The following is a 15211-nucleotide window of genomic DNA, read 5'->3' on the forward strand; positions in this document are numbered from 1 at the left end:
GCTTCACCAGCCACAGACGCCTCTCCCTCGTGGGCAACATCAGCGACTGACTATTTTCAAAGTATGTATGGCCGTCTCCCTCGTACGAGCTATCCATTCGCCAGCATCTATTTACGGCCTGCACAGCCCATCACAATCGACATCCACCACCCCTTGTTCTCCCTCGTGCCGGGGGGACAATCCACTCAACCCACTGTTACCACTGCCAAAGACACCGGGGCGGTCCCACAAAGCCCATCTCCACCCGCACCACCACCCTTGAGCAGGAGCTCCATGCCTCTTGTTCGCTTCTGGTAATCTTCCCGCCGCTTGTTCCCCCAGCTAACCTTCCAGGAAAAACAAAATCGATTCGCCCAAGCTGCGCCTTTCTTCGAGCTTAAAAGGGCCTGCCTCGCCTTCCTCTCCTTGTCCTCTCTGCCCCCGGCTTCCGTTATTCTACATTCACACACATAAGCCACCAGATCTCCCCGTCCTCCTATAATCGAATACCAGATTCTCTCCCACGACCTACACAACAACAAACACCTATCAACATGAAGGGCGCCATCATTCTCGCCGCTGCTGGCCTTGTTGCCGCTCAGCTCCCTGACATCTCCAATGTCCCCCAGTGCGCTGTATGTGCATCCTCGTGACGAATTAGCTCAAAGCAACAGCCTCGACTGACAGACATGCTACACAGATTACTTGCCTGCTCCCTGCCCTGAGCAGCACCGGCTGCGACCTCACCGACCTCACATGCGCCTGCAAGTCGGAGAACCAGGAAAAGATCCGCTCCTCGGCCACTCCCTGCCTTGAGAAGGGCTGCTCCAAGGATGACCTCCAGAAGGCCCTCGACGCTGCCAACTCGCTCTGCGGCGGCGGTGTCTCCGGCATCCCCTCTGGCTCTGCCACTTCCACCGGTGCTGCCTCGACCGGCTCCCAGTCTGCCTCGTCTGGCTCCGCCTCCGGGTCTTCCCCTGCCGTCATTACCAGCAGTGCTACTCCCACCTCTGGCGCCGGCGGTATCGTCCCCCCTGTCACATCTGCTGTCTCCTCCGGCTTCAGCACCGCCCTTCCCGGCAACGGCACCGCCACCACCCGCACTTCCACCCGCAGCGCCTCTGGCTCAAGCAGCGCCACCAGCTCTGGCTCCCAGACCTCCAGCACCGGCGCCCCTGGCACCAACGACGCTGCCGGCCCCGTCGCCGGCGTCATCGCCGCTATTGCTGCTGCCGTCTTTGCTCTGTAAGCGCCTCACCAGAGGTAATGGATATAATTGGGATACCTAGATAGTGTTGCAAACGGAAAATGTGTCGACTCCCTTTAATACGTGGAACGAATCGGGGAGTCGCCGATGTACGTGAAAGTCGACGTACAAGGATATGAGAAAGGCCCTCATGTGTAAAAGTTGTCACTATGCCATAACGTTAATCAATGTCACTCAATTTAACTGAAAATTGTAGCTGTTACCGAATGATGATGCGTATCAAGTGACATTTTATGTTTTGGTGTGGTACGGATAGCTTGATAGGGCTTGTCTTTGGCATGCTGAGCCGCGCCCGAACCGTCTTGCAAGTTGCAATTGGCTATCATCTGGTGGCTGAAGACTCGAGCGACACGAAGCTCCAAGTACGTGGCTGCAGTTGTGTGCACCACCAGAATCCGCCAGCGCGGAAGTAGGACAGCAGTTGATGTCATGAAAGGGTCCTGCTTGAATCAATCTCATCATCCATCATCTATCTCTCGACTCTCGGGTGAGGTTGCAACCCTATACACACAAGAGGCCTGAAACGAAAACAAAAACTAATCACGATCAAGGCAAAGCAGGGGAAGAGGAAGTAGCAGTACAATACAGTTAATCTAGAAAAGGGTGTTTCAGTGGTCCATTTCGGAAACCCGACGACGAGACCTTATCCAGCAATATGTCAAGATCCGATGGCGAGGCCTTTGGGGCCGTGTCCAGCGACATACCGACCGACCACTATCGGCACCTGCGACGACTTCCGCCGAACCCTTGCATCGACGTATTCGCAAAGAAAGTATGATTCTTACCGAGCTTGCGCCTTGATCCCATTCAAATCAAGATGCGCGCATATTGCTTGCTCCATTGCTTGCTCCGATCTCTCAGCTGCATCGCCTGAGACGGTGGCTGGAGCTAGTTTATCAATGATTACAGGTGTCACAAAATATGCATCGCCTGACAATATGACACCACAGTCGGTTGAATCAACTTTGCCCGTGACGGTGTAGAGTGAAGAGGTCATGTATAGACTCGAGTAGATGTGGGAGCGACACTTGAGGACGACATTAGCAAGACAGTGGCTACCTTATCACAGCGAAATGACGAGGGAGTCCGTCAGATGGACTACAAAGTAATGCAGTATTGAAAGAAATACCTGCTTTCGATTCACCTTCTCGTATTGTGTCGGTAGGCGACAGCCTCGACGTTGTGCAAGCATCTACACAACAATGTAGGTGTCGTAGTAAAAATGCGGATCCACACCTTCATTGATGTGAATTAGGCCTTATACGTCCATACACCCCCCAGTTTATCAGAAGGCTGATTTTTTTCCTTCTGATGGAGTGCTGCTTAGGACGTATTTGGGCAACCTGAGACGGCTTTTCTGACTTAGTGGCCGTCCCCCACTGGTGGCTGCCCGCCCGTAAGACTTGTTGTTTGTGGCGGGGGGAGTCGAACTCAGGACCTTCTTCGTAGCAATTTTTAAGACGACAGCGCAGATGGGTAGAAGTTACTGGTCTCTGGTCTTATTGACCACTTAACCACCCGGGCTCATAACTGTTGTAGTAAAAATGCGGATCCACACCTTCATTGATGTGAATTAGGCCTTATACGTCCATAGTAGGCGCAGAGCGGGGCCACTATTAGTGTCGAGACGTTGCCCACTGTTGCTTCGACAACTCAGATCTCACAACCAACACAGCCCACACTGCAACGAACAGCAGAGCCAGCCGCAGCCAGCGCCGACTACCTCTTCCGACTCCCAAATACATGGCGGCCGACCTCAGCGACGTGCACATGGCGTCGCCGCCCACGCTGCCCGAGCAAAACGAGCCGCGCTGGGGCGGCTACTCGCGATTCGAAATCGAACTCGAGGTAGGTTCACACAGATCTCCTTACTCATCCTTCCCCCCTTCTCTCTTGACCTCTTGTCCTCTTGCTTCTTTCTGCTAACATGTACACGCGCGCGTCGCAGTTTGTCCAGTCGCTCGCGAACCCGTTCTACCTCAACCACCTCGCGTCGCAGAAGCTCCTGACCCAGCCAGCGTTTGTCGCCTACCTCGCCTACCTGCGGTACTGGAGCCGCCCACCGTACCTCAAATACCTGACGTACCCGGGCCCGACGTTGCGCCACCTCGAACTGCTGCAGCAGGAGCGCTTCCGGCAGGATATCATGAGCCCGGATCTGGTGGCACGGCTGGTGGAGGAGGGCATGCGCAGCGCGGTGCAGTGGCACAGGGAGGGGGCGGCCTGAGAAGCGATGCTCTAGAACGAGTAAAACTCGGCATTGAGCTTTGAGAAGCCCTGGAACACGTGCATAAAGAAGGGGAGGGGGGCCTCCTAGCACCCCCGCGAACCTGGAGAAGGAGCAAATCGCCGCCCAGCCATTGAATGCTCTGGACCACATGCACGCAATAGAGACACTCTCTGCACATCACGACATCAAGCCGGCTGCTTGTTTTCGAATGGAGCACAAGTCGTGTCTATGTCAGGGTCGGTGATTTTAGTCTGGTCAAAGCGGAACATGACGCCCTTAGGAATGCGTTCGGCACACCACGATATCAAGCCAACGTGCTTGTTATCGAATGTCAAGTTGAGAACTGTGGTCTGACTAAAGCGATAGATGCCTGAGCTTGGCATGGCCCGGGTCTCGCAAATCAGAGGTATGCGGCCCGGGACAGGGAGAAGATGGAAAGTAATGAAGCTACGATAACCTGGACAGCCGGTATGATATATGTGTATAGCAGTGGAAGGGAAAAAAAAAGATTTCAATTCTTGCAGTGCGCCAAGTTCTATGCAAGTGTGCTACGTCGCAAACGCCAATCAATGCATCCCCAAACTCCGAAACAACAAAAGCGTGAAATAAACACGATGAATGTCCGCGGAGCCACCGCCTAGTTTTCCCTCCATCGGTGGCCGCAGGCCATGCACTTGTAGAAGCTCGTCATGGGCTCGTCGGCGCTTCGAATCTGGACCTGGTAAAATGCGGCCTCGAGGCCGTCGCAATTCTCGGCCGGGCACTGCACGCGGGCCTTTTGCGCATTGTCCCACGCGCCGGGCCCGCCAAACACATCTTCCTTTTCCTTGCGCTCGTAGTTGCGCCGCGAGAAGACGGGCTCAGTGATGGTGTGCTCAAACGGACAGGTGCGGCATTCGAGGCGATTGGTACCCTGATTGGTGCGGGATACGGAGAGAATGTTGGCGCAGTGCGGGCAAACTGCGCAGATGTTAGACTGGGTGCGTGTAGGATGGGGGAAGGGGGGTTTGGGGCAAGAGGAGGGAGGTTGCTTTCGTACAGAGAAGCATCGCGGCGAGGGTTGCGACGGCGTCGCTGGGAGCCGGTGCGATGTAGTGTAGAGAGACTTCAGGGCGATATGGAGGTGGGTATTCGGAGTTATGCGACACGGTCGTAATTTTGTATCTTGTTCTAGGAACGTTTGCGCAGGCTGGCGGGAAGAAAAAGCAGCCCGTATTGAATTTTCGAGATGTTTGGTGGGGTGGTTGGTGACGATTTTGGCTACGCCCCACCAATGACTGATGACAGCTTTGCAACGATCGCCAACGTGCGAATGATCCTCGTCAGGAATAGTAAACATTTGTTTAATGAAGACGATGTAATCCCACAATGGCTACTACTCTATGGAACTCCAATGGGCGCCACGGCCGCACCCGCGTAACAATACAATGTAGTCGAGCACAGTTATTAGTTCACACAGTTTGGCGAAATGATACGCATGGAGCTATTACCATGTAGCGCTGTGTAGTTTGTTGCAACATCATAAACGACGGCTTGCAAATCGAGCATACAAAAACACGCAGAGGAAAGAATCAGTCATAGGTTCGAACTTGTCAAGTGAAAAATGTATAAACAGCAAGAGGTCGTTCTCCTTGTCTCCCAGTGTGGACGTAATGCGCGCCGCGCCGTCATGGCAGAAGCGCCGTTTCAGGTAGCAGTCCCTGATCCCGTGGCAGCTTGTCAGCCACTCTTTATTATCCTCGACAGGCTACTCATCCTCGCCAATTAGCCAACGCAACAAATCTCTTTTCTGCTGGTCCAATAAAATTTAGGATATAATCTAAGCAGGCTCCCGCTTTCATCGGACGGCCCTTGACCACTCAACCACAAACACACGCTTGCTACCTAGGTACCTACCCTGACGTCCCCGCCACGTCTGCGCCACGCAACGAGGGGCACAGCTTAGCGTCCAAAACGTCACCCGTAACAACGCAAGTGATTGAACCGCCCGTGTTTGCATCTGCCTAGGCCAGAGAAGTTGCGCCTAGAATTACATGCTCTCTCTGCCACCATTACTGTATTCCGACGCGAAGCGATACACGCAACAACATCAGAACACGGGACCCGACGCTTTATCATCTTGACGACAACGGCCCACTAGCGGCTCCCTCGCGCGACCCAATGGCAGAAGAAGAACATGAGGTGAGCTTCGTGCGGCCGAGGCGTCGTGCAGAAAAGCTGCTTGAATGTTTGAGGGACTGACATGCCGCAGGGCGCCTCGCCAAAGGAGCTCCTCGTCGAGGCCTGCCGCCGCGACAATACCGATCTCCTGATCCAAGTGCTCGCCGGGCGGTCCGACGAGGAGATAGCACGCCTGCTCAACCGCACCACGACCGTCATGGGGAACCACCTCTACCACGAGGCCGCCTCGCGCGGTAACTGTGCGTTTCTCCCCGGCCCCTTTTATCTCTGTTTGCCCCGGTTACAACACTAACACAGAGAGCCCAAAATAGACGACATCATCGACCTTCTCCTCGACCAGCCCAACTTTGAATGCGACCCCGTCAACCGCCTCGAGGGCGACACGCCGCTGCACTCCGCCATCCGCTGGATCAACGCCGAGCCTCCCGCGCAGCGCGCCTTTGGCGCCGCCCTCGTCGAGATGATGCTCGAGGCCGGCTCCAACCCGCGGCTGCGCAACAAGGGCGGTCTGACGGCGCAGCAGCTCGTCGACCCAACCAACACGGAGCTGCGCGCGCTGATTGACAAGTATCTCTACGCGTCACAGAATACGGGCGATTTCGTGGACGCGGTGGGTGTTGCACCGGCGGGCGCGCCGCCGCCACCGCCGCCGGGGGGAAAGGCGCCGCCGTTGCCGGGACAGGCGCCGCCATCGCTGCCGGTGGGACAGGAGACGGATGATATTGACGAGAATGCTGAATTCAGTGGCAGTGATGACGAGGAGCGCGCAGAGTGGGAAAGGAGGAAACGGGAGAGGGCCCAGAGGTAGCCAGGCAAAAGAAAACATAAAAGGGAATACAAGACGCTGTGGAGAGAATAAAGCAGACCATGGAAAGAAAAACCATGGACATGAATCATGATTCAAGCCATATTTAGTAGCATGTAGATCAAGTTACATACATCACTTTACACATTCAAGACTGAGGTACACATTTAGGTATTGGTGCTACAGATTAGGCCATAACCAAGACAAGCACCGAGGCAGCAAACAGCGTAGACAGCGAGCAGGGCACCTTGTCACCACCAGACTGCTCAACGGCAGACTGCTTGACAGAGCTGACATAAGAAACATTGCTAAGTCTCCTCACGGAAAGCTCCGATAGTTTGCCGCCACTCGCAAGCTCGTACATCTGTGCCGACAACTGGTTAAGAATATCAGTCGATCGTCCAGCTGGACACCAAATAATCTTCCAACCGCCACCTTTCGGCACGATAAATGTTGAGCTTCGATCGTCAAAAGCAAAGCTGTACGCATCTGGGCACACGGCCTTGACAGTTTTGCTGTATGATGACGGCTTGCAAATATTCGGATCGTGATATTTGCCAATGCAGCAGTCCCTGTCACTTCCCGTCGTAACACAAGCACTCTTGCATGGCGAAAATGAGGGCCGACGAATACTGTCGTCTGGGTAGGGATATATGCCGTCGCTGGGACTTTTTGGCGGGAACGCCAAGTTAGTCCACGGACACCATTTGGAGAGCATGTCATTTGTCTCCTTCTTTTCCAGAGGTATAGGATAGGTTTCGTTGGAGTAATAGGTGCCTGTTCGAGAAACATCATACAGCCAACCCGCTGTTGCGACACAGGCCGAGTTTGTAAGATTTGGTGGGATGAAGGATGTATTGTCCGACGGAATGTGCTCAATGCCGACAGGGAGATTGTAGCCGTCGACGAGTGAAATGTCGTAAAAGGTCTGCATCCCATTCACACCGCCCGCGAGGTTAAACTCCACAAGCGTTGCCGGTACAGCGCCCTCTGTTTGTTAGCAGGGCTTGTTGGACCGATTTTGAGTGAAAACTTACACTGAAGTCGCAGTCTAGCTTGGCAAAGCAGTCTCCTGTTTGACAAGCGCAAGAATCGCCATTGACAGTGCAGTTTGTGCGTCCCCAGACTCTCCCCTGCCAGTTGGAACCTACAGACAAATTCTTGCTCTCGCCCGGATTCAGCTCAAAACCACCGGTTCCTGGACCGAGCCCAGCTTGCGTGGCTGTTCCCGGCCATATGGTCGTATCGCATCTGTTGGTAATGATCAACGGGACTGTATCATCGCCGGCCCGAGGCGGGCCTCGACTGGTAACATCCCGACGCGGAGTCTGCTCGATGAATTTGGCTTGCCAGTTTCCAAGGTCAGCGTGATCAGTACTTGCGCCAATGCATTGAATGAGAGTCAACATGATCCCAAAGTGAAAAAGAAGGCAACTGGGCGACGTCGCGAACCAGTCACGCCGGTGAGCAATGGAATCCATATTTGTCAGCTGTTGAGGCATCAGCGCTTCAAGCATCGAGTCAGAGAAGCTGAATTCGTCTCCATCATTTGCGCCTGTTGAGAGGATGGGAGAGAAAGCTGCTTCAATACTGTGTTGAGTTGTTGGGATACAGGCTATGCGTGTAGACGGCGTGTTATCGAGGTATATTTCGGCGAACAACAATGCAAACCAATTGAGCCGATCTCTATAATAGCCGACGTGCAAAGGGTTTCAGCGCAACTAGCTGAGTTATCAAGACTGATCGCTCTTCGTCTGGGTGTACTTTATATGCAAAGGTTTCTATAGTAATACCTGTAAAGCGTGTTCAACAGGGTGAGGCACCGTGGCTGCTCCTCGACGGAAGACAGAGCCGCAAACGATGTGTAGATAAGTCGAGGTGCGATGGATCAGAAGTGCAGCAAGGTTGAAAAGGATTGGGAATGGTGGCACCAGGCACGAAAACGTACCAGGCAGCTCATGTACTGCGGTTGACGGAAAGGAAAGAGCGAAGCATGGCATCTACCTCGGTTATCCACGCGGCGGAAGCCATCGTGTCGCCAAGTCAACTCGCAGAAGCGCTTTTATTACGGCACGTTAGCCAAGATAGTAAATGTCTATGAAGATGAAAAATGAACAAACGATTCATCACCATTCATGAAATAATTATAGAAAGAAAAGCCACTCCATGATTGCAGCTTCTGCCAAATCCACCAAAACATGCAACATGCAATAACCTTGCGGGTAACACAGCTAGCAGCTGTAACGTGCTTATATGCAGCCCGACAGTGCTCGCAAATACATCCAAATCTCTTTATATAATTCAGGCGCTGTTTGGTATCAATGCTCTTCGTACTTTTTGTCATGCTTCTTACAGCTTAAGAAGCGCACCATCTCCGTGTCAACGGCCCTTTACCTGAAGCGGGCACGGCAGCGGCCCATAACCTCGCCCTGGCATACCAGTTCAGTGCTAAACTCGGAACCGTCGAGAGTCAAGTAGATATCGAAATAGACACGGTAAAAAGTTCCTTGTGGCGTGTCCATGCGCTCAAAGTCTTTTTCAAGGTTCTTGCGCGACAAGTCGGATGTAAGAGTGACGACTTCCTTGATGCCTAGTAGCTGTTAGTGATGATTCGCACACTACGTATCGCGGGACTTACGAGGATCCTTGGTGTATTCGGGACAGACATCGTCGTCGCAAGCATAAAGAACATCCTCGTACATGAGAGTGGCGCCAGGGGCGACCTGTCTGAAGAAGGAGACCTTGACAGTCTCGCCGTTTTTTACCTTTTGGCCTCTTTGCACAAAAATCTGTCGAGTAAACTTGCAGCGGTCCTTGCCGTCGAGGGAGGGCACACGGTAAGCCTCAGGATGGTAGCCCTCCTTGAAGGGTTGAAGGGTGCCCATGAGGTAGTGGCGACGGGCGATACGGTGGGTAATAATGCGCTCGCTGATACCGGCGGTGACGGCACCCTTGACAATGGCGGCGACAGAGTCCATAGGACGTACAACCTTGGACTGGAATTGAGGAGGAACGTGAAGCTTGATCTGCTGGAAAAGGTACTCGGAGGCGCCGAAACCACCCACAACCAAGATGTTTTGGAGTGTTCTGTTCTGGGCCTGGATGGCAATGATCTGGTTGCGAACAAGCTCGAGAATACGGTTGACGACAGGCTCGAAGCATTGTAGAATCTCCTCATTGGTAAAGGTCATGTATCCTTCTTCGATGCCTGCGTCGGGGTATTCAGCCTCGATACCGACATCGACGGCCCACTTCTGACCGTTATTACGGAAATCGGCCTTGATTCTGTTCTCAAAGTCCATGATGCACTTGGCGTAGACACGTCCAGCGGTCTTGGAGCCCTCGGGAAGCTTCATCTTGCGGATCTTGGTGCGCAAAATGTTGCTGAAGTTGCGATTGAGGGCTGTAGAACCGCAAGAGTCACCAGACCCGGCGGTACATTCGGCAACGGTGAAGGGGTTCTCCTCTTCGACTTCGTAGGCGATCAAATCGACGGTACCGCCACCGCAATCGACAATCAGGACGGCATCATGGACCTTCAGATTCAGAAGACCAGTCTTGGAGCAGAAAAGAGCGGCGGCCTCAGGCTCAGAAACAAGGGTGAGGCGGTTGTCATTTTCGTCTCGGAGGAAACCAGCCTGAATGGCAGCAGCGCGAGTGGCGGCCTTGCCAGCATCGTTCCAGATGGCAGGGACTGTCAGATAGTATCGAATATTGCGCTCTTCACGGTTAAAAACTTCGCCAAGGGCCTTTTGCAGAGCAATACGCACGGCCTGGCGCAGCTTGAAGAGATAATCAGCGGCAACATCAATCTCAGACTTGCCCGGGGGCAGAGGGGGCAGGTTGATGGGGTCGATGTAAGTGTTGCCGCTGAGCATGAGCTGCAGCTTGAACCACTCCACCTTTTGCACGCCAGGCTTGGGGTAGCCGGTTGGGGCGAGGGCATCGGCAATGTCGGGGCCCCAGCCAACAACCTTTTGGTACTGGTCGTAGTAGAGAACGGTGGGAATCTGGAAATGAGCTCGTCAGCGAGGCTGCAAGCCTGCGGGGTCAAGACTAGGAACCTTTTGCTTGGTATATGAACCGGCGCCAGGCCATTCTGAGATTATATCTTCTTTAGCTTCGTTGTTGGTTGCGAAGGCGAATGCGACACCAGAAAAGGTTGTACCCTTTTGACAACTGTTAGCTGAGGTTGGGCTGGGGAGAAATGGCCAAATCGGGGTGGCGGGGTATGGGAGAAACTCACGAAATCGATACCGACGATGAGCTGAGCTTTGCTCTGAGTAGAGCCCTCGACTTCGGCACGGTTCTGGCCAAACTGCTGTTGAGCCATAGGTCCGGAAGGCGGAGGAGGACCAGGAGGATAACCAGCCGGGGGAGGGTAGCCCTGAGGAGGACCGCCAGGACCGCCGGGATGACCCATTGGATGGCCGCCGCCCATGCCAGGGCCCATGTTGGGCGGGTAACCGAGAGGCGGGCTTGTGGTGATGGGATGGGGGCCGCCAGCGATTTGTGAAGGAGGGGTACGGTTGGGACCTTGAGTGAGAGGACTGGTGCGGCCCAGAGGCTGACCGGGAGGGCCGGGAGGGTAGTTGGCTGTATAGCTGGGCGGGCGATTGCCAGCCCCGGGATGGTTCATTGGAAGCGATGTGGTCGAGTTGGACGAGGAGAGGGGAGCAAGTCCGGCGAGATTGCCCTGAGGTATTTGGCCTGGAGGAGGGGTATTGGTGGAGGGGAGGCCGTCGACGGTCTGGATGCTGGCGGTGGATTTGCGCTTTCCGAACCCGAAGTTTTTCAGGCGAGAGTTGATCGAGCTCATAAGGAAGAGAGAACCAAAAGGGAGGAAAAGAGAAAGGCAAAGGAGAAGAAGAAAAGGTGGGAGGAGACGCAGAGCAGAAAAGAAGGATATGAGATGGACGGGGGTGTGTGGGAGAGGAAAAGCCGTGAGCTCGTAAGCAGCAAGGTCGGTAGGGTAGGCAGGCAGGCAGGCAGGCAGGTACCTAGGTACCTAGGTAGGTAGTTAGGAGCAGAAACGGGCGTCGGGCTTTGGGCGAGTTTGCGCGGGCGAAAGCGGGCGTTGCAGGTACCTGAATGAGGGGGAGGAATCTAAATAACTAGCCTGGCTGGAGGATGGAGCAGCAGCAAAGCAGCAAAGCAGCGCTTGAGATCAGGCTGGGCGTCAGTGGGCGTGGGTGGAGGTATAAATTAGATAGGCGTGCGAACCAAAGTGGGTTGACAAGGCGCAGTTGGTGAGGCTACTTGCGGACCAAGCTAGTAGATGATGAGAAGGGGGTTTTGGATGGGGATTTGGTCGCAGCGAAGTCTGCTAAAGATGAGAGTGTGAAAGGGGAAATTTTCAAAATGAGGGCGTAGTTTTACCGTTTGCTTGGAATAAAAAAAGACGAAACTCAAGCGGTGCGCCCCAGGTGATACAAATGTCCTCGGTGCCTTGGTATTATCAGTAAGTAGATAAATGGCGTGGAGGTTCGCCCAGCGTGTGTATACGAGAGGGGCTGTGGTGCTGCGCATCATGTTCATTGGCCAGCCAGCAGTTTCTTTCGGGTCTCCAGCACCGACCATGTCCTGAGAGGGAGCCCTCGTGGGCGGCCAGGCGGGGGAGCTGCGAGTGCTATTTAAAGTAATTATCAACTTGGTTGCTGGCCCAGCCGCCGTCATCACGTCAAATTTAGTTTTCCAGGTTCATCTACCAGTAAGACTGCCTGCTTCATGCCGTAAGGCTGGCGCGTGCTATCTTGACTCTTTCCTGCTATCAAGTGGCCATGGGTCAGTAATTCCAGCTCGTGGACGCCACACTCATTAGCACCCTAACACACTAGTTAGTAAAAGAGGCGCCCGTAGATGTCCCAGTGCAGAAGCATGTGCGTGCGCGCCAATATTTTAATGCATTGCTCCCAAGTATACCTACACATAAACTTTGGCCATCTCTACTTTGCAGCTATTGACATATCTTGCCAATGCCATCCATCGCCGTCGGCTCCTGCGGCCATGTCAGCGTCATCGGCTATAGTCATGAGCGCTTCCGTAAGTTTTCATCTTTGGTACTACCAACAACCCAAGATAAAATGCAGAACATCGTTTTGTTTATATTTTTCCATCTTGAGCCCAATGCGGGCCGACGCTCTGTTGGTGACACTGTGTAGAGGATGGAGTGGAGTGTGCTTTCTGTCCCCCTGTATTCTGGACGACTCTTCCGTGATGAAGCTGTAGCGTGCGGCTAGAGGTTGGCCTTGGCGCATTTACACATTTATGACACAGGCTGTCGCTTGTCGAAACCAGTTCTGCGATATTGGACGGCTTGTTCATCTCGGTCGCATTCGCCGAGCTGTGCCACCTTTGATACGTTTCACAAATGGCAACGACCCAATCCGGAGCTGTGCCTGAACTTGAGGGTTACCGACAGATCGACTTCATAGGCAGATTGGCCACGATTGGCAGCAGGCACTGTAGATAGACGTCTAAGGCGTCTTCGTGCAGCTCAGCCTCGTTTCTCTTTGTGGGCCAGGCACTTTGCTCTTGCCTCTGTTCAACATGTCTTACTTACGTGATGTTGAATGAAATGTCTTGCTACAATCTTGTAGTACTCAAGCTTTCCATTACTTGAAATATGTGATAGTTGCTGAACAATCTGTCAGAAGTAATTCTGCTCGCGACCCTAAATCCCACTAAAATACCTACTTTTTAAGCTAAGGCTTTAATATTTCCCATCTATATTAATAATATAGTAAATACCTAAAAATAGAAAAGTAGCTAAAATATAATACAAAAATTTATTTATATTTTTACTTATTTTAATAATCTAGTTATTACTTAGTAAAGTAAAAAAAGTTATAAAAAAGTAGATTTTATTAGTAAAATTATCTTCTAACTTTTTATTTAAATATACTAATTTATTAAAACTTAAAGATAATTTTCTAAAGATAGTTATATATACTTAAATTACTAAAGAATATTATTATAATCATTTAAAAATAAAATTAGGGACTAGCTCTTATAGTATAAGTAGTTTAAAAGTGGTTATTTTAGTGGGGTTTTAGGTCACGAGCGGACTTACTTGGATGCACTGTATCAGCCGGATTGGTCATGGTCGAGGCGCAATAGACAAGAAATGAAAGCACAGGGCCGAGGGCGGCTCTGATTGACGAATCTACTGCCACGGTTACAGCCAGTTTGTACTACCTTGCTTGACTGCCCTCCGGCTGTACATTTTGCGGGGAGGAGGGACCGTCCCCCGGACGGGCGCATGAAGTGAGAGAACAAAGCATTCTTTAACGTTTGGCAGCGCTTACGGGTAATTAGACGGTGCCATACGTTTCTAGGCAGAGCAGTTGGCAGGCCTCATGGACGAAATTTTACTTGGAGCGACATTTATTAACTGATGGGTTCCGTGTACGGAGTAGAGCAACAGCAAACGCTACGTGGGTAGTTTTGCAGGTGGAGGTGAGACGCCCCTGCCAGCCGTGGACTGGAATTGATTAGTGCGGTTGAGCCGACGGCCAGGGAGGAAAGTGGAAAGGTAAACGCATCTGGCCAGACTTCAACGTCGCCTCCATTGTCCTCTCTCAAGTCTACCTATGTTTTTGGCCTGTTTTGGACGTCGAAACTGCTGAGCGGGTGCTGACGACGATACGATCGGAAAGAAACGGGCTTAGAACTTGATCATGGCTTAGTGAGAGACGACGACACGCGCCGCTCCAGAGACGACAGGCTCAGATTACGGCCCTTTTTTGCGAATTTCAACGGCCTTGAAGACGGTTCTGCACCTCTTTCGGCCCGTTCCCCATCCACGGCCAACTACTACCCGCCAAAGAATCCCGGACCAGCATTGCCATACCAATCAGTGATTTTCTCTGCGCCAATTATTCTCCCTCCCAGGTTTGCGTCATTTGATAGCAATTTTTTTCTTCTTCCCCGTGTCGGTCGGGCGCTTGGTTGTTGGGGCCAGTCTCTCCGTAATTCTGCTGCCCCTGGGGCGGCCGGTTCGGTGAAATTCAGTCTGGGGCCGGGGTACTGCCATCGGAGGAGCCGGGAGAAACACGTCACCGATCAATTCGCAACTATTGGCATCCATTGAAAGGAGGAAGAGAAGGAATTCATCAGACGAGGGCGCGCAGTCCGGCGTATTGCTGAGGAGTGTCGAGACAGACGACTCGTCGACCAAGACTGCTAGAGGGAGGAGCAGTGCTGCTGCGCTGGCACCCCCACCATTCATCACCACGGCGGCGTCTACAGCAGAGGCTAGCGCCCCGTGGCGCGCTGGCTGGAGGCAGAATGACGCAGCCAAGTCGCAGGTAAAAAGGGCGATTGTGGGAAATGTCGTGTCTATAGTTGGAGTTTTGGTGATTTTCGGGGTGAGTTCTTCCTTTCTTTTCTTCGCGCCCTCTCATTGCTGGCCTGTTCTTTGTGTTATTTCGGCTCGTCGCGTGCCCGTTCACGTGGTTGGTGCTCTGTGGTGGTGGAATTTTTGCTGTTAGAGTCTTGAGCGCTCAAGAAGCCAGCAAGCCCCTGCTGCCACTTGCACTGAAGATGGCGCCCCCTTGCTGCCACTCACCACGAAATGGCACCACCTGCTGCTCCCCGCATCCCCCCAAAGCTCCCCAAAACTCCCCAGACTGGGCTGAGGTACGCCGCTTTTTTACACTCAGAAGCTCAGGCCAAGCTTGCCCACTGTGGCCAGGCCTGCCCACTGTGGCCATGCCGCCCACCCACACCTCGACCGCCGCCGCCCACT

General features: G+C 53.1%; 4 protein-coding genes across 4 annotated transcripts; 2 read left to right on the plus strand and 2 right to left on the minus strand.

The window, feature by feature from the left end:
- Positions 1–533: 533 nt before the first annotated feature.
- Positions 534–3473, plus strand: BBA_06784 (mediator of RNA polymerase II transcription subunit 31; the record flags this gene model as incomplete). Its single annotated transcript, XM_008601881.1, has 7 exons — positions 534–614; positions 680–1224; positions 1503–1608; positions 1844–2018; positions 2361–2450; positions 2904–3094; positions 3195–3473. 7 exons carry the CDS (start codon positions 534–536, stop codon positions 3471–3473), a joined length of 1467 nt encoding a protein of 488 aa, XP_008600103.1.
- A 640-nt stretch (positions 3474–4113) lies between these two features.
- On the minus strand, positions 4114–4525 carry BBA_06785 (putative DNA-directed RNA polymerase III subunit C11; the record flags this gene model as incomplete). Its single annotated transcript, XM_008601882.1, has 2 exons — positions 4114–4436; positions 4516–4525. The coding sequence occupies 2 exons, from the start codon at positions 4523–4525 to the stop codon at positions 4114–4116; spliced, it is 333 nt and encodes a 110-aa protein (XP_008600104.1).
- A 1111-nt stretch (positions 4526–5636) lies between these two features.
- Positions 5637–6465, plus strand: BBA_06786 (ankyrin repeat protein; the record flags this gene model as incomplete). Its single annotated transcript, XM_008601883.1, has 3 exons — positions 5637–5657; positions 5728–5896; positions 5969–6465. 3 exons carry the CDS (start codon positions 5637–5639, stop codon positions 6463–6465), a joined length of 687 nt encoding a protein of 228 aa, XP_008600105.1.
- Positions 6466–6649: 184 nt separating this feature from the next.
- BBA_06787 (Hsp70-like protein) lies at positions 6650–11281 on the minus strand (the record flags this gene model as incomplete). Its single annotated transcript, XM_008601884.1, has 6 exons — positions 6650–7450; positions 7500–7713; positions 8857–9052; positions 9101–10472; positions 10527–10631; positions 10709–11281. The coding sequence occupies 6 exons, from the start codon at positions 11279–11281 to the stop codon at positions 6650–6652; spliced, it is 3261 nt and encodes a 1086-aa protein (XP_008600106.1).
- Positions 11282–15211: the final 3930 nt, after the last annotated feature.

The sequence above is a fragment of the Beauveria bassiana genome (assembly GCF_000280675.1).
Source record: "Beauveria bassiana ARSEF 2860 unplaced genomic scaffold BBA_S00020, whole genome shotgun sequence".
Lineage (NCBI taxonomy): Eukaryota > Fungi > Ascomycota > Sordariomycetes > Hypocreales > Cordycipitaceae > Beauveria > Beauveria bassiana.